Below are 16,316 nucleotides of genomic sequence, written 5' to 3' on the forward strand. Positions count from 1 at the left end.
GGACTGGGAGGGAGGGAGGCCGGTACGGGAACCCCCGGCGCTGCACCCGATTCCCTTTGTTTATTTATTTTTATTTATTTATTTCGGCTGCGTCGGGTCTTAGTTGCGGCACGCGGGGTCTTCGTTGCAGCACACGGGGTCTTCGTTGCGGCACGCAGGCTTCTCTCTAGTTGTGATGTGCTGGTTTTCTCTCTCTAGTTGTGGCGTGCAGGCTCCAGGGCGCGTGGGCTCTGTAGTTTGCGGCACGCAGCCTCTCTAGTTAAGGCGCACAAGCTCAGTAGTTGTGGCGTGCGGGCTTAGTTGCCCCGCGCAGCATGTGGGATCTCAGTTCCCCACCCAGGGATCGAATCCCCATCCCCTGCATTGGAAGGTGGATTTTTTACCATTGGACCACCAGGGAAGTCCCCCAATTCCCTTTAAATTTAGGTTTAGAAACTGTAACCTCCACAGCAGCAGATGTCTCCTGAAGCTGTGGCGGTCCGTGCGTCCTGGCATCCCTACACCGGTGTCACCTCCTCCACGGCAATGGGCCAGGGCAGGCACGGGGTGTCCGTCACCTTCTCCCGGTGTCCCCTGAGTAGAGTCCAGCGCAGAGCCTGTGGGGTCTGGTTTCTCTCACCTCCACTTGCCTTTTTCCTTTTTTTTTTTTTTTTTTTCAAACAGCTTTATTGATATGATTCACATATTGTAAAACTGACCCATTTGAAGTGCATAATTCAGTGTTTCCAGTGCATTCGCAGAGTCGGGCAACCATCACCTCTGTTTAGTTCCAGAACATTCTCATGGCCCCAAAAAGAAGCCCTGTCCCCATCAGCAGTCACCCCACGCCCTCCCCAGTCCCTGACAACCAGGAACCCCCTCTCTGTCCCTTTGGATTTGCCTGTTCTGGACGTTTCCCATGAATGGAATCACACACCTTCTGTGTGTGTCCTTCTGCGTCTGGCTTCTCTCACTGGGCGTCGTGTCCTCAGGGTCCGTCCACGTGGTAGCGAGCGTCAGTGCGTCACCCCTTTCTGTGGCTGAGCAGCGTCCACCGCGTGGCTGGGCCTCACAGCTGCCCTCACCCGGCCTGTCTTGCAGGACTCCTCGTACCTCGATGACCTCTCTAATGCCTCCATCTTCTCCTCGTCCGTGGACTCCCTCTCGGACATCGCAGACACACCTGACTTCCTGCCCGCCGACAGCCTCAGCCAGGTGCCCACCATCTGGGACGTGAGCACTGGCCCCTCCGCCCACGACAAGGTCAGTGTGCCCCATCCTCGGCCGAACAGACACGGGAGGAGGGTGCCGCTCGAGGGTGCTCATGTCTCCCATGTAGGCCAGAGGATGCAGGGGCTCCCCGGGGGGAAGAGGGGCTCCGGCGAGCCCGGCATACACTAGTGGACACCGGTGGGCATACGCCTAGCTGCCCTGACGGGTTCAGTGCCCATGAAACCCCCGGGCCCTCGGGAAGGGTCTGGGCCCAGTCTGGGGCTGGCAGGGGGATACGAAGTGCCCAGAGTAGGTGCGGCAGGCGACCCAGGCCCGTCCTCGCCTCGCCAGGGCCCTCCTACCGGCTCCCAGCCTCCCAGGGAACCTGAGGTCCAGGCGGGCAGCTGAAACGCCACGCCCACTGCTGCTGCGGCCAGCCCTGCCTGCGGGAACCTGAGTCAGCCTTCCAGGAACCTGCGTCTGCGGCTGTTTGTTTGTTTTCATTAATTCAAAAAAAAAAAGGGAGAGGGAATTGAGAGTAGGTTTCAGACCTCCCTGTACCTCACTTCCATTTTATTTTCGTTTCAAAAAAACTTTGTTTTTTTTCCTTCCAGTTTTATTGAGATGTGATTGACATACAGCAGTAAGTTTAAAGTGTACATACAGAATGATGATTTGACTTGCATACATCATGAAATGATGACGACAATAAGTCGGTGAACATCCATAGTCTCATGTAGATACAAAATTAAAGAAATAGTGGGAATTCCCTGGCGGTCCAGTGGTTAGGACTCGGCACTTTCACTGCTGAGGGCGTGAATTCAGTCCCTGGTCAGGGAACTAAGATCCCACAAGCCACACAGTGTGCCCAAAAAAAAAGAAAATAAAATTAAAGAAGTAAAAACCATATTTTTTTCCTTGTCCCGAGAACCCCTAGGGTTTACTTTCTTAAGAACTTTCATATATAACGTACAGCAGTGCAAATTCTATTTATCATGTTGTACGTTGCATTCCTAGTACCTATTTATCTAGTACCTTATGTATCCCTAGTACTTATGTATCTACCAGATCTAGGTGGGCGGGCAGCAGGAAGGAGGCCGGTGGCCAGCTGAGGGACTTGAGGACCGCAAGGCGAGCCCCCCTGGAGGCCGGGGGCCCATAGAGGCACTTCCTCCTCACCCGTGGCCTGCAGGCTCATGCCTTCTCTCCCCGCCTCTCCCCTCCAGCTGTTCCTGCCCAGCGGGCCGTTTACAGGCCTTGAGGACCCTGTGTCCTCTCTCTCCAGCACCCCACTTCTCGTCAGCTACCAGGTGAGCCAGGCCCCTTCCCTACCCCTGCCCACCCCTCCTGGGGAGCAGGGAGGGCCACTCACTCAGGCACCTGCTGTATGCGGGCCCTGGGCCGGCTTAGAGGTATGGTCTGCCCGTTATACAGATGGGGAAACTGAGGTCCCAGGGAGGCACCACGCTAGGAGGGGGGACCTCTCCCTATCACTCCGAGTCACTGGGCTGGCTGGTGGGCCAGGCTCCTGCCCCTGGTGGGGAGGCTGGCGTGGTGCAGGGGACAGTACCGCCCCCAGCGTGACAGCACCTTGCCCTCAGTCTCAGAGTCAGCCCGAGGAGGACGATGACGCTGAGGAGGATGAGGCGGAGGAGCTGGGCCACGCGGAGACCTACGCCGACTACGTGCCGTCCAAGTGTGAGTGTCCTGTGGGAGAAGACCCCCAGCAGCGGCCACCGGGCTGCACAGCCTCACGGGGTCTGCGTCCTCCGGCCAGGGGCGCCCATCTCCGGGATCCCTGATGGTCCCAGGGTCCCTTAAACCGCCAAGGCAGGTGTGGGAGCTGTGGGGGGGCTCCGGAGGGGCAGTTCTGTAATCGGGGTTGTGCTTCTCACTCGGCACAAAACCGGAGATAGGCGGAGGGGGCAGTGGAGAGGTCAGCCGCCTTCCCGCTCTGCACCTATGGGCCACGCCCCCGACCCTGTCCAGACCACACCCCGACCTGCCCCCCCCCTCACCACGCCCCTCTAGCCAAGCTTGGGAAGCAGCACCCGGACCGCGTGGTGGAGACCAGCACGCTGTCCAGCGTTCCGCCGCCGGACATCACCTACACCCTCGCCCTGGCCTCCTCCGACAGCGGTGCCCTTTCCGCCCTGCAGCTAGAGGCCATCACCTACGCCTGCCAGGTGATCCCGGGGTCTCCCAGCAGGTCTGCGTCCGGTGTGGGGGGGGGGGGTCTCAGTGCCCACCCTGACCCTGCCGCACGCTGACCCCCGTCTCCTCCCCCACCCCCGCAGCAACACGAGGTCCTCCTCCCCGGTGGGCAGCGCGCGGGCTTCCTTATCGGCGATGGCGCGGGTGTGGGCAAGGGCCGCACAGTGGCCGGCATCATCCTGGAGAACTACCTGCGGGGCAGAAAGAAGGCCTTGTGGTGAGCTGTCCCTCCCTGGGCGCGGGGCGGGCCAGCAGGTGGGCAGGGGGTTCCTGAAGCCTGCTGGCCCGCACCCCCAGGTTCAGCGTCTCCAACGATCTCAAGTACGACGCGGAGCGCGACCTGCGGGACATCGCCGCCCCTGGCATCGCGGTGCACGCGCTGAGCAAGGTGGGTGGCCCGCAGCCCCTCGCCTGGTAGGGGTGGGGGTCCCGGAGCGCGGGAGCACGGGCGTGGCTATGCCCCGGCGCGCACCGATGCCCGGCCCTCTCCCCAGATCAAGTACGGCGACAACACTACCTCAGAGGGCGTCCTCTTCGCCACCTACTCCGCCCTGATCGGGGAGAGCCAGGCAGGCGGGCAGCACCGCACGCGCATCCGGCAGATCCTGGAGTGGTGCGGCGAGGCCTTCAACGGCGTGGTATCCTGGCCGCGACGAGGGGGCGGGGCCGAGCGCAGGGGGCCGGGAGGGGCGGGGCCGAGCGCAGGGGGCCGGGAGGCCTTGGTCCTGGCCGGCGCTGGAGGGGGCGGAAGCGCGGGAGGAATTCCCGGCAGGGAGGGCCTGGTGGCTCAGGCTCGCCCTCAGGGACCGCTGTTACCCGCCCCTGGCCGTCTGGCTCGGCCTCCTGGCTCCAGCCGGCCGGACCCGTAACCACAGGGTCGGGGTGGTATTTGCTGCGACACCGCGGGCGGCGGGGCCGGAGGTCTCGGGGCGCAGAGCACTTCCGCCCCCGTCCTTGTCCGGCCCCCAAGCTGGTCCCACCCAGGCTCCGTGGGGGCGGGGCGGGAGGCAGGCCAGGAGAGCCAGAGCACAGCTAGGCCAGAGGCCCCGCTGCTCTAGCTCTGCCAGCTGCTGTGGGTCCCAGGCCCTTCCTGACTGGGCCGAAGCCCCAGGCGTCTCCCTCCTTTGCTCTTCAGCCTGAGATTACTTTCTTTTTGCTCCCACCAAACTGTAGGAAACAAAGCATAGGAAAGTCCACCAGGGACTGCCCTGGTGGTCCAACGGTTAGGACTCCCCGCTTCCGATGCAGGAGGCACGGGTTTGATACCTGGTCGGGGAACTGAGATTCCGCAAGCTGCCTGGTGTGGCCAAAAAAGAAAAAAAGGAAAGTCCATCAAGCTGTAGGAAAAAGAAGTATAGAAGACTATAAGCTAGAGTCTGATGCTTGTCTGGTGTTAACGTTTTCTTCTTTCACGCATTCTTCTTACCAGTAACAGCCTTCAGGCCAACCCCCCTCGGCCTTCTCCCCAGCTTCTCCCCCCCTCCACGCACGCGCGCACACACACACACACACACACACACGCGCGCGCGCGGTGAGATGCCACAGCTTCCCCTGGGGGTTTCTGCAGGGGCCCTTAAAGGACCCTCAGGCTCTATCTCCCTGGGATTCACCCTTGTTCCCAGAAGTGGGGTGACTGCACTTTCCCGAAGCTCCCCTCGCTCCCTCCGATGAGACAAGGCCTGTGGGCCCTCTGTTCACGAGGCATAGTCTGTTCAGAGCTCCCATGAGCCAGAAGAAGCAGCAGGGTTACTGATGCTTCTGGGTGCCTGGTGTCAGGTGACACCTCAGCTCAGCAACAGCAGCATAAAAAAATAGCAATGTTAACCTCACACCTTGGGGGCTGCCTGACGGCATCAGGCTAACCTCACTCGTGTTTCCACTAATCCTCCGTCGAACCCCTATACACACGTGTGGACACGTGCGCGTGCGTTTGGCACTCACACCTTGTCTTTCAGGTAGGTTCGTGACAGACATACTTGTCTGTAACTTGCTCTTTTTCCCCTGAAAACATTAATTACTTTCTGTGTCTTCCAATTCCTGTCCGCGTTGTTCGGGGCCTAGAGGCTGTCTCCCTCTGGCCTTGGTGGCCTCACACACCCCAAGGACCCTACCCCATGGCCAGATCCCCCCAGGCACCTTCCGGAGTTCCCCCCAACCAGGAAGGGACCACTTAGGGCATCGTGGTGGGTCTGTGGGGCGGCCCGCCTTCCAGAACAGTCCTTAACCCACGCCCACCCCAGATTGTGTTTGACGAGTGCCACAAAGCCAAGAATGCCAGCTCCACCAAGATGGGCAAGGCCGTGCTGGACCTGCAGAACAAGCTGCCCCTGGCTAGGGTGGTCTACGCCAGCGCCACAGGTGAGGGCCTGGTCATCGATGAGCGATGCCTGCCCTGGCGCAGCTTGTGGGAGGGAGTCGGGGAAGCGTCCAGTTTGCAGCCCAGCTCCTGCCAGGCCCTGTTCTCAGACACCAACCCCCGTCAGGGGCCTCCCCTCTGCCAGCTGGCTGTGGGCACTTTCCCAAGAGGCTCAGGTCCCCATTCCTGGCCCTCGTGCCATTTCTGGGGCCACACCTGAGGCCCCCGACCTTCCCAGGTCAGAGGAGCTGACGGTGGCTCCCCCCTCCCCCAGGTGCCTCTGAGCCCCGGAACATGATCTACATGAGCCGCCTGGGTATCTGGGGCGAGGGCACGCCCTTCCGGACCTTCGAGGAGTTTCTGCATGCCATCGAGAAGAGGTGTGCTCTTTACCCCCACGCCCATCCCCCACGTGATGGGAGCGGGGGCCAGGTGTCACCCTCACACCTGCCCATGTTCCTCTGGCAGCCAGAGAGATTCTAAAATGCAAATCCCATCCTTTCTCTGCCTAGTACTTCCCATCGGTCTCGGGGGGAAAGGGCCCCCTCCCCAGTTTTCCTGCTCCTGTGCAGGCCCCTCCTTGGTCCAGGCAGACCACCTTCTGTCTGTTTCCAAGGCCCACCAGGCCGTTGGTGGCCACAGGGCCTTTGCAAGTGCTCTCTGCTCCATGTACCTGGCCCTTCTTCACCCTCCAGGGCTCAGTGCTGGGTGACAGCCCCTCCCCGGGTCGCTCTGTCCCCGGGTGGAACCTAGCATGTGGTCCCAGGCCATTGCCCAGGCAGCCTGTGTTCACCCGCAGGGGTGTGGGCGCCATGGAGATCGTGGCCATGGACATGAAGGTCAGTGGCATGTACATCGCACGCCAGCTCAGCTTCTCCGGCGTCACCTTCCGCATCGAGGAGATCCCGCTGGCCCCGGCCTTCGAGCACATCTACAACCGGGCGGCCCTGCTGGTGAGCCTCTGACTGAGTGGACAGCCTGCGTGTCCCCTTGGAGTTACGCCCCCGTCACTTTCGGCGTCTGCCCTTAAGGACACCACGGGGATTAGTCAGACTGTGGACGGGAGGGCACAGCTGGCCCACCCGCCTCGGTCTTTGGCAGGAGCCCAGCATCTTGATCCTGTTCAAGTTGGGGATTGTGTACGGACTGTACGACCGCGTCCCCGCCTCCCCTCCCCACGATTCCATGAGCACGTTGCCCCCAGGACAGAACCCAGAGCTGGTGGCCGTTTTCAGTCTGTCTCCGTGGGGCCGTCCTGGGCGCTGCGGGCTGGGCAGCACCTCCCTGGACCCACCTGCTCGCTGCCTGGATCCCCCCGGTGTGACAGCCACAGATGCCCCAGACGTGGCCCGGTGTCCCCTGGGGGCAGGACCGCCCTGGCGAGACCCCTGGTCTGAAGTGTGGGGAGTCGGAGGCCGCTGGCAGGGAGGGAGGGTGGGTGTCCCCGCCGCCTCGGGAGGCGGTGTCCACTTGCCCCTGGGCTGCACGAGCGCCATTCCACCACGGCGTCGCCAGCATCACACTTGTTGTTTCCTGACATTTCCGACCGTCCAGCTATCGCCAGGGCCTCCTTGTTGCTCTACTTACACCCCCCTTCCCTGGCCCACGTTTCCACGGGGCGAGGGCAGCCGGGGTCCGGGCAGAGGCGGTGGTAGTGAGCTGAGCCGGGCGTGTCATTGCAGTGGGCCGAGGCCCTGGGCGTGTTCCAGCAGGCCGCTGACTGGATCGGCCTGGAGTCGCGCAAGTCCCTGTGGGGCCAGTTCTGGTCGGCCCACCAGCGCTTCTTCAAGTACCTATGTGTTGCCGCCAAGGTGCGCCGGCTGGTGGAGCTGGCCCGGGAGGAGCTGGCCCGGGACAAGGTGAGGTGGGCTGTGCCGGGCCCCCTGCATCCCTGTGTCAGGGGCGAGTGGGCAGAACCCGGCACGCCGTGTCAGCCTCACGATCGCAGAGGAGCCTGCGCGTGGCTGGGTCGAACCTGCAAGGATGGGGCTGGTGAGGGCGATGCTGAGGCCCGGAAGGTTCTGGTCCCGCCTTGCCCCAGGCTCCCCCTGTGCAGGCTGGGCTGGCGAGTCCCCAGGAAGAACAGGGCGGAGGATGGGGGTGGGGGTCCGGGAGCTGAGGCTGGCTGTGGGCTGCCAGGTGGACTTTCCAGGTGGATCTGGGCTTGTCGGGGCCTGGCAGCCCGAGGGACATGGGTGGGAGGAGGGAGAGACTGAGGCCCACCCTGGGTTTCGGCTGCCGGGACAGGGCGGGTGTGGGGCCTGAGGCTTCCCTGGTGGCCCCTCTGGGGCCGCACTCCGGGGCTGGTGGTCGGGGCTCTGCTCACCACCACCCACCCCCCGCAGTGCGTGGTTATTGGGCTGCAGTCCACGGGTGAGGCGCGTACCCGGGAGGTGCTGGGTGAGAAGGAGGGCCAGCTTGATGGCTTCGTGTCCGCTGCCGAGTGAGTGATGCCTGCGACCTGGGGGGGAGGCTGGGGGCTATGCCGGGGACCCCTCCCTGTGCGACCCACCCTGGGGCCGACCTGTGGCCTGGCTCTGCCTGTGTTCCCAGCCTAGGGAGCGGCCCCGGCCCTCAGTGACCTTAGGCCCAGCTCGCCAGAAAGGGTAACCGTGGGGACCCCAGGACTCGGAGGGCGCTGGCCGAGGGTCCCAGGGCTTTAGAATGAGGCTTCCCGGCGCCCGCACCCACCCCCACCCCCCCACGTGGGAACCGTGCCGTTTCAAGGACTGCACTGATTTTAGGGACTGGCCTTGGTGGTCCCCGAAGCCCCTGGCCTCCCTTCCCACCCTGGGCGAGGGTCCCAGCACGAGGCCCCTTGCCTGGCTCTCCTCATCCTGGCCCCTCCCCCTCAGCCCAGCGTCACCTCCCTTCCCGTGGGACCCCATCCTGGGAGCCACCCCCTTGGCCCTCAGAGGCCGTCAGCGTGTGTGGGCAGAACTGTGGGCCCTTTGACGGCGGGAGCCCCACCCAGCTTCCCACCCACGCTCCGTCCATTGCCCACCACGTGTGGGTGGGAACCCCGCCCGTGGGAACCCCGCCCCCCCCCGCTCCCCCCGCCCCCATGTCCTTGCAGCTCCTTTCCCCTCCCACCAACCTTCTCTGAGCCCCTGCACCCAGACCCACCCGTGGGGCCCCCTGGCGCTGGGTGTCCCCACCAGAGCAAACCCACACACGGGACCCAACCCCTCCAGGTCTCCCAGTGAAAATAAACTCTGCTTTTCACTTTCAGAGGCGTCTTTCTGTCGCTAATTCAGAAGCACTTTCCTTCAACCAAGAGGAAGCGAGAGAGAGGACCGGGCAGTAAGCGAAAACGTAAGCGCCCGCCGCCCGCCTGGACCTCGGGCGCCTTGTGGCCTCCTCCCTTGCTCCTGCCGCCTCCCTCCGGCCTCCCTCCTTTCTAAGCCTTGATCTGGGTCGGCCCGTCACTCCCGCTGCTCCCTCTGCTGCTGGCTGCACAGCCACGTGGCCTGACCCCTGATGCCCTCCCCAACCCTCCAGGGCAGCTGCTCAGTCAGCTAAAAACCCCAGCGCTGCAGGATGGGGGTGTGGCTAGCGCATCCCCACGGCCTCTAGCCTCACCCCCAGAAGGCGGGGCCTCGCACTCCCCAGGTGAAAGTGAGCCCGAGGCCGAAACCACACTGGTCCAGGGACTAGGGTGGAGCCCTTAAAAGCACCCCGGGACGGGGGAGTGGCCTCATAGCACCTTCTGGCATGCACTGCCCGCTGTTCCTCTAGGCAAAGACTGAGCATCCACTCCCAGGGGGGAAGTAGGGCTCAGAGAGGCCAAGCAACTTACCTGAGGGTACACGGCCAGCCTCGGGGGGCCCAGTCCTGCCCCTCCCACTTCCTGGGACCGGCCTTCCGGGTGTCCTGGAGGGTAGCCTAGTTACGTAGACCCCTGGACTGCCACCCCATCAGGGCCTGGGCTCATCCTCTGGCCGACCCACCCAGGGCCGCCCTGTTGAGGGTGGGCGTGTGGCCTCCCCAGGCACCACCCGAGGACACACTGCCGTGTCAGGAAGTCTGGCGGGGGTGTTAGAGATGCCCCTTTACGCCGCGCCCCGGCCACCAGGAGAGCCCAGACCTGCCAAAGGTGGATGGAGCAGGGGGCTCCGGCCCTGAGCCCTGACCATCCTGGCACCCGGGCCTGTCCCCGGACCGTGCCGCCAGGACAAAGGCGCGGGGCCAGGTGGAAGTGACTCCTGGCTGCTCCCCTGCAGGGAGGCCGCGGGGCCGCGGGGCCAAGGTGCCCAGGCTGGCGTGTGACGCAGCGGGCGTGATCCGCGTCAGTGACGACAGCAGCACGGAGTCGGATGGCGGCCTGGACAGCGACTTCCACTCCTCCCCCGAGTCCCTGATGGACGACGACGTGGTCATCGTGGACGCCATCGGGCTCCCGGCCGACGACCGCGGTGAGGCCCGTGGCCGCCCCCACACCCTCCCCCCACGTCCCTGCTTCTCAGGCTCCGAGTGTGGGGGTCAGGGCGTGCGGCTAGGCAAGGGCTGGTGGGGCTTAGGGAGAAGGTTCTGGACCCCTGGCTCAGCTCCGCTCCCCAGAGACCCCTGTCATCCTCAAGGGCCAGGGCTGGGAACAGGACCTTGGGCAGGCGGCCTGGCCAGTCCCCCCTGACCCTCTGGCCCCACAGGCCCCCTGTGTCCCCCACCGCGGGACCTGCACGGCCCCGGTGTCCTGGAGCGGGTGGACCGGCTGAAGCAGGACCTGCTGGCCAAGGTGCGGACGCTGGGCCGGGAGCTGCCCGTCAACACCCTGGACGAGCTCATTGACCAGCTTGGGGGTCCGGAGTGCGTGGCGGAGGTGAGCTCTGGTGCCCCCTGGTGGCCAGCTCGGCGGTGGCGGGGGGGGGGCGGCTGCTGGGTCCAGCGTCCCGTGTCCTGCTCTACCCCTTCAGCCACTGCCACCCAGCTCCACACCCACCTCCCCCGCACGCCCCCCTGGGCCAGGGCTCCCAGCCCGGGCCTCCGGGGTCTGGGTGTGCTCTCAAGCCCCAAGCCTGACCCCCGACCCCGTCCCCCATCCTGTCCCCCCTCCCGTCCTTCCTTCCCCCTGTGTTCCGGTGCTCTTTCCTGGGACGTCCCTCTGGTGCCACCTCAGGTTCATCTTGGCCTAGGCGGCTGGGTTGCCATAAAAAAACTTAGGAAGGTGCAGTGAACATTCCTGCTTATGGCCCCGTGGGCACCCGAGCCTGGCAAGAGGCCGGGTCCTGGCAGCCCCCTGCCACACACACCCAAGAGCCCCAGGGTCCCAGGTGGGGGGATAGGGAAACTGAGGCCCACGGGGACCAGCCCCTGGGCGACCACAGCGGCTGACAGCCTGTCCCCTCGCCCCCACCACGGCCACAGATGACCGGCAGGAAGGGCCGCGTAGTGTCCAGGTCCGACGGGACAGTGGCCTTCGAGTCCCGGGCGGAGCAGGGCCTCTCCATCGACCACGTGAACCTCAGGGAGAAGGAGCGCTTCATGAGCGGAGAGAAGGTGGGGTGCGGGGCTGTGCCTGGAGGGCACCCCTGTGCAGCTGCGCGTGGGCCGGGAGGCACAGGGGTCCCGAGCGGCTGGCTGGAGGATCACCAGCCGTGTGTAGGGGTGTGTGCTGTGCTCCTGTGCCTGCGTGGGGCCCTCACAGCGCCCCCCGGCCAGCCCCGCCTTCAGCCCGAGTCGCACGTGTCCTGTGTCGGTGCCTGGCCCACCGCTTCTCTGGGCTGCCCCATGGGAGCTGATGTCCACAGGCCAGGCAGACACTCCAGGGGTGACCCGGGATGGTCCAGATTCCATTCTAAGCCCTCGGAGACACGTTCACGGACACACACGTCTGAACTTCCTGTGTGGGTCACCCCAAATGCAGCCAGTTGACCCAGGGCACACAGGGTGCGGGGCGAGGAGGAGCAGGCTGCCTGCCCTGCAGCCCCGCAGACCTGTCCCCGTCCACGTCCCTCTAGCTCGTGGCCATCATCTCAGAGGCCTCCAGCTCCGGCATCTCCCTCCAAGCCGACCGCCGGGTCCCCAACCAGCGGCGCAGGGTGCACATGACACTGGAGCTGCCCTGGAGCGCCGACCGGGCCATCCAGCAGTTTGGTGAGCCCCGCCCCCACCCCAGGCCACCCCACCCCGGGGCCTGCCTGGTCCCTAAAAGCCCTTTCTGCCTCCAGGCCGGACCCACCGCTCCAACCAGGTCTCCGCGCCTGAGTACATCTTCCTCATCTCGGAGCTGGCCGGGGAGCGCAGGTTTGCCTCCATCGTGGCCAAGCGGCTGGAGAGCCTGGTGAGTCGGGGGGCGGGGGGGGCCGGCGGGGCTGGGCGGGGGACTGGGTGGGGAGGCTCCCTGGGGAGGGCGGAGGGCGCAGGGAGGAGCAACACGTGGGCAACGTGTGACCGCTTTCCCCATCCTGGGCAGGGGGCTCTGACCCACGGGGACCGCCGAGCCACCGAGTCCCGTGACCTGAGCAAGTACAACTTTGAGAACAAGGTACCCGAGGGGGGGTGGCCCAGGAGAGGAGGGTCCCCGGGGTGCCAGGACCCCGACACCTGGGGTGCCCCAGCCTCTGACGCGGCCCGCGGCCCTCACCCCTCCCCACAGTACGGCGCCCGGGCGCTCAGCTGCGTCCTCACCACCATCCTAAGCCAGACAGAGAGCAAGGTGCCGCTGCCCCAGGGCTACCCTGGAGGGGACGCCGTCTTCTTCCGCGGTGAGCTGGTGGACCCTCCCCACACACCCCAGGGGGACACGGGTGATGAGGGGGAGCCCCTGTGGGGTGGGGTGGGCAGGCGTGCGAGGCTCTCCTTCCCCACAGACATGAAGCAGGGGCTGCTGTCGGTCGGCATCGGCGGGCGCGAGTCCCGGTCCGGCTGCCTGGACGTGGAGAAGGGTGAGTCCCATGCCCCCGGCCCCGCACCTCCCGGGTGGGCGGACAGGGAGGGCCGGCCTGACGCAGCCTGAGGGCCCCTGTCACCAGCAGACTGCTCCATCAGCAAGTTCCTCAACCGCATCCTGGGGCTAGAGGTGCACAAGCAGAACACGCTCTTCCAGTACTTCTCCGACACCTTCGACCACCTCATCGCCGCCGACAAGAAGGAGGGCAAATACGACATGGGCATCCTGGGTGAGCCCCGCTGGGGATGCCCTTCCCCCCGGGCCCGGGCCCCGAGACCGGCCACTGACCCCGCTCGCCCTCCCCAGACCTGGCCCCCGGCATTGACGAGATCTACGAGGAGAGCCAGCAGGTGTTCCTGGCCCCCGGGCACCCGCAGGATGGGCAGGTGGTCTTCTATAAGGTGAGTGGCTACACCCGCCCGCCCCGCCCCCACCCCTCACCCCCACCCCCCCTGACGCCCGCGTGCCCGCAGATCAGCGTGGACCGCGGCCTGAAGTGGGAGGAGGCCTATGCCCGGTCGCTGGAGCTGATGGGCACCCACGACGGCTTCTACCTCTCCTACAAGGTGGGCCCCCCAGCAAGCCCCCAGCGCCCCCCCACGGGCAGGACCCCCGCCGGTGGGCTGGGAGGGGAGGGCGGCGGCCCGCGCGGGCCCGCACCGGCACATGCGATGCAGCCCCAGCCTCACACACGCCCCCACCCAGGTCCGCGGCAACAAGCCCAGCTGCCTGCTGGCCCAGCAGAACCGCGGCAAGCTCTTCACCGTGTACAAGCCCAACATCGGGCGGCAGAGCCAGCTGGAGACCTTGGACAGCCTGTGCCGGAGGTTCCACCGGGTAGGCCCCGACGGCCCCGCAGTGCGCCCCCACTGTGCCCCTGGCGCGCCCGTCTCCTGCAGACCCCAGGCCGGCCCTCCACCTCCATGCTCCGCTGCCCTGGCCGCCAGGTGCAGGATGAGCGGGCCTGGGGCCTTCGGACCTCCTGTTCCCCGCCTGCCCGCGGTCCAGGGGCTCAACCGGTTGTGTCCGCAGGTGACAGCGGAGGAGGCCAGAGAGCACTGGGAGAGCAGCTACACCTTCTCGCTGACGCACTGCAGCCACACCACGTGGTGAGGGCCCAGGGCAGCCTGGGGGGAGTGGGGGGGGGTGTTGGGGGGGCGCGCCCATGCCTGTGCAGCAGTTGGTCTGAGCCGTGGTCCCCGCGCAGGAACCGGCACTGCCGGCTGGTGCAGGAGGGCAAGGACTGCGCGCAGGGCCTGAGGCTGCGACACCACTACATGCTGTGCGGGGCCCTGCTGCGCGTGTGGGGCCGCATCGCCGCCGTCATGGCCGACGTCACCAGCAGCAGCTACCTGCAGATCGTGCGCCTCAAGACCAAGGACAAGAAGAAGCAAGTTGGTGAGCGGTGGGCGTGGGCGGGGTGGGGGAGGGGGCGCCGCGCCCCGCCCCTCGGGCCCTGACCGCCGGCCCCGCCCCCACCCCGCAGGCATCAAGATCCCCGAGGCTTGCGTGCGCCGCGTCCTGCAGGAGCTGCAGCTCATGGACGCCGATGTGAAGCGCAAGCAGGCGCGCGCCCGGGGTCTCCCCGCGCTGCCGCCCGCCCCACGCCCGCTCGCGCTGCCCTGTGGCCCCGGCGAGGTCCTGGACCTCACGTACAGTCCGCCGGCCCAGGCCTTCCCGCCGCCCTCGCCCTTCGCCTTCCCGGCCCCGGCCCCTGGCCCCGGCGGCCTGCTGCTGGGTGCCCCCGATGCCCCGGCTGACCCCGCGGCGCTCCTGCACCAGGGTTGCGACATCAACTTCAAGGAGGTGCTGGAGGATATGCTGCGCTCCCTCAACGCCGCGCCGCCCCCTGAGCCCCCCGGCCCGCTGGGCGCCGGCAGGGGGGCAGCAGGCGCGCCAGAGGGCAGTGGGGGCCCCGAGCGGCAGAGCGTCATCCAGTTCAGCCCCCCCTTCCCCAACTCCTAGGCCCCGAGGCATCCTTCCCGCACGAAACTTACTTATCTATAATAGGCGCCCTGTCTACATCGGGGAAGCGGGTGGTGAGCGGACTACTGAGAGGAGCAGGCGGGGCCAGGGGCCCTTCGTCCGGCCTCCCGAGGCCTCCACTGCAGTGCCTTCCCGCTGGTGCCTGGGCAGACCCTCGAGACGCTGCCGGCCCTGGGGGGGCCCTCCGAGCCCTGCCTGGTGGGCAGTGGCCATGCGCAGGCCCCACTCAGGACACTTAGGGGCCAGGCAGGGCCTGGGGGTGGGGGGCCTCCTCTGTGCCTCTGTCCTCTGCTGCCCCCCTCCAGGCCGGGGTTGGGGCTCCCACCCCACCCACCTTACCAGGCCGGGTCAGGCCTGGATCCCTGAAATCCACAAAACTGGGTGGCCCCAAGAGCTGGAAACTCAGGAAACCCCAGGTGCTCAGGGCCCCACCGCCTCTGGGGGGCTCCGTGGGGCAGATCTTCTATTAATATATGCAACCCCCTCCCTGCTCTCTGTGCCCTAAATTATTGCCCAGCCACCTCTCCCAGGGCCTGGAATCTCCTGCGGAGCTGGTGGGTGGCCCCCTGGTTTCTATGTGTATTTATAATGAATTCAAGTGTATATATGTAAAGAGATCTTTTTTAAATATATGTGCCTTTTCACTACTTCCCAGGCTGTCTGCTGCTCTGGCCTGCAGGGACGGCGGGGAGGGGGCGGGGGGAGGGGGCGTACGGTGGTCCGGGGAGGCTGCTGGCCCTCCCTCTGCTGCCTCATCCCACCCACAGCGCCTGGCCTTCTGGATGACCGGGGCCAGGCTTGGGGAGACACCCGCCCCAAGAGGCTGTTTGTCCACTGCGTGGTCCTGGCACCGGGATAGCAGGCCAGCTGCCTCTGAACCGGCCGTACCAGGCCCCAGGCGTCTTGGAGCAGACACTGCTGCCTCCTGCCCGCCGAGACCTGAGCCGCCTGGGCCCGTTGCTCAGAACCCCGTGTTCAGGACTGAGGGCTCTGCCTTGGTTTCTTTCCAGGTCTTCCTCGGGGTGTTTGTTGGTTGAGGCAGGTGGGGCAGCCTGGGGACAGGAGAGCCCAAGAGCTGGGCCGAGTTGGGAAGGCAGGACTGGACGCCAGGCCCTTCCTGGAAGCTGTGGGGAGCGTGCCCGGCCTCTGGCCCGGAAGTGGGAGGGGGCTGCCCCCACTGGGGAGGCGGACTGGTGGGCCCTAGAAGCAGGCCCTGGTAGAGCAGCTCGGCCACTCTACAGCTGTGCTCCCCCCCACTCTCACCAGGATGGCTCTCTTGAGCTGCAGGCAGGCAGGCTGTGCCCACCAGCCCTCCTGGGGGGGCTCCCTCTGCTGGGTGAAGCCCGTGGGCAGGCCTGGTGCAGACTCCGCGTCCTCACCGCGAGGCCGGCTTGGTGCCCAGCTGGGCCCGACGCCCAGCTCAGGTGCAGTGGGCCTCCAGCAGGCAGGCCCACAAGGCCCAGGTCGCCTGACCCTCCCACCTGGGCACACTGGAGGAGACCGAGGTGCCCCCCGCAGACCTAGAGCAGTGGGCCAGTCAGGAGGCAGCATCTCCGCCAGGATCAGCTCTGCCCTGGCTGGGCTGAGGAGATTAGCAGCTGGGGCAGCAGGGCGGGTGCAGCCCTCTGAACCCTGAGGGAACTCCACCTCCCACATTCCCCCCGCCCCCAGCCTGGGGAG

General features: G+C 65.9%; 1 protein-coding gene across 7 annotated transcripts in view; it reads left to right on the top strand.

Annotated features, from left to right (window-relative positions):
- The window catches only part of SBNO2 (strawberry notch homolog 2), a 44,188-nt gene extending 28,905 nt beyond the window's left edge, over nucleotides 1–15,283 (top strand). For 5 of the 7 annotated variants that reach the window (XM_068537421.1, XM_068537424.1, XM_068537423.1 and 2 more), the window contains 28 exons: nucleotides 1,081–1,242; nucleotides 2,418–2,501; nucleotides 2,793–2,889; nucleotides 3,223–3,377; nucleotides 3,489–3,622; nucleotides 3,703–3,793; nucleotides 3,900–4,043; nucleotides 5,646–5,763; nucleotides 6,036–6,141; nucleotides 6,561–6,714; nucleotides 7,444–7,620; nucleotides 8,107–8,204; nucleotides 8,994–9,076; nucleotides 9,985–10,176; nucleotides 10,411–10,580; nucleotides 11,126–11,257; nucleotides 11,719–11,854; nucleotides 11,929–12,041; nucleotides 12,174–12,245; nucleotides 12,357–12,465; nucleotides 12,571–12,645; nucleotides 12,733–12,879; nucleotides 12,957–13,051; nucleotides 13,124–13,216; nucleotides 13,356–13,487; nucleotides 13,683–13,759; nucleotides 13,858–14,048; nucleotides 14,137–15,283. In XM_068537421.1, the coding sequence (XP_068393522.1) occupies nucleotides 1,081–1,242; nucleotides 2,418–2,501; nucleotides 2,793–2,889; nucleotides 3,223–3,377; nucleotides 3,489–3,622; nucleotides 3,703–3,793; nucleotides 3,900–4,043; nucleotides 5,646–5,763; nucleotides 6,036–6,141; nucleotides 6,561–6,714; nucleotides 7,444–7,620; nucleotides 8,107–8,204; nucleotides 8,994–9,076; nucleotides 9,985–10,176; nucleotides 10,411–10,580; nucleotides 11,126–11,257; nucleotides 11,719–11,854; nucleotides 11,929–12,041; nucleotides 12,174–12,245; nucleotides 12,357–12,465; nucleotides 12,571–12,645; nucleotides 12,733–12,879; nucleotides 12,957–13,051; nucleotides 13,124–13,216; nucleotides 13,356–13,487; nucleotides 13,683–13,759; nucleotides 13,858–14,048; nucleotides 14,137–14,615 (3,816 nt within the window). In that variant the 3' untranslated portion in view covers nucleotides 14,616–15,283. The remainder of the gene's footprint in view (nucleotides 1–1,080; nucleotides 1,243–2,417; nucleotides 2,502–2,792; nucleotides 2,890–3,222; nucleotides 3,378–3,488; nucleotides 3,623–3,702; nucleotides 3,794–3,899; nucleotides 4,044–5,645; nucleotides 5,764–6,035; nucleotides 6,142–6,560; nucleotides 6,715–7,443; nucleotides 7,621–8,106; nucleotides 8,205–8,993; nucleotides 9,077–9,984; nucleotides 10,177–10,410; nucleotides 10,581–11,125; nucleotides 11,258–11,718; nucleotides 11,855–11,928; nucleotides 12,042–12,173; nucleotides 12,246–12,356; nucleotides 12,466–12,570; nucleotides 12,646–12,732; nucleotides 12,880–12,956; nucleotides 13,052–13,123; nucleotides 13,217–13,355; nucleotides 13,488–13,682; nucleotides 13,760–13,857; nucleotides 14,049–14,136) is intronic. The other 2 variants (XM_068537425.1, XM_068537427.1) reach the window with 2 other exon arrangements.
- Nucleotides 15,284–16,316: the final 1,033 nt, after the last annotated feature.

Source organism: Eschrichtius robustus, chromosome 2 (genome assembly GCF_028021215.1).
Source record: "Eschrichtius robustus isolate mEscRob2 chromosome 2, mEscRob2.pri, whole genome shotgun sequence".
Taxonomy (NCBI): domain Eukaryota; kingdom Metazoa; phylum Chordata; class Mammalia; order Artiodactyla; family Eschrichtiidae; genus Eschrichtius; species Eschrichtius robustus.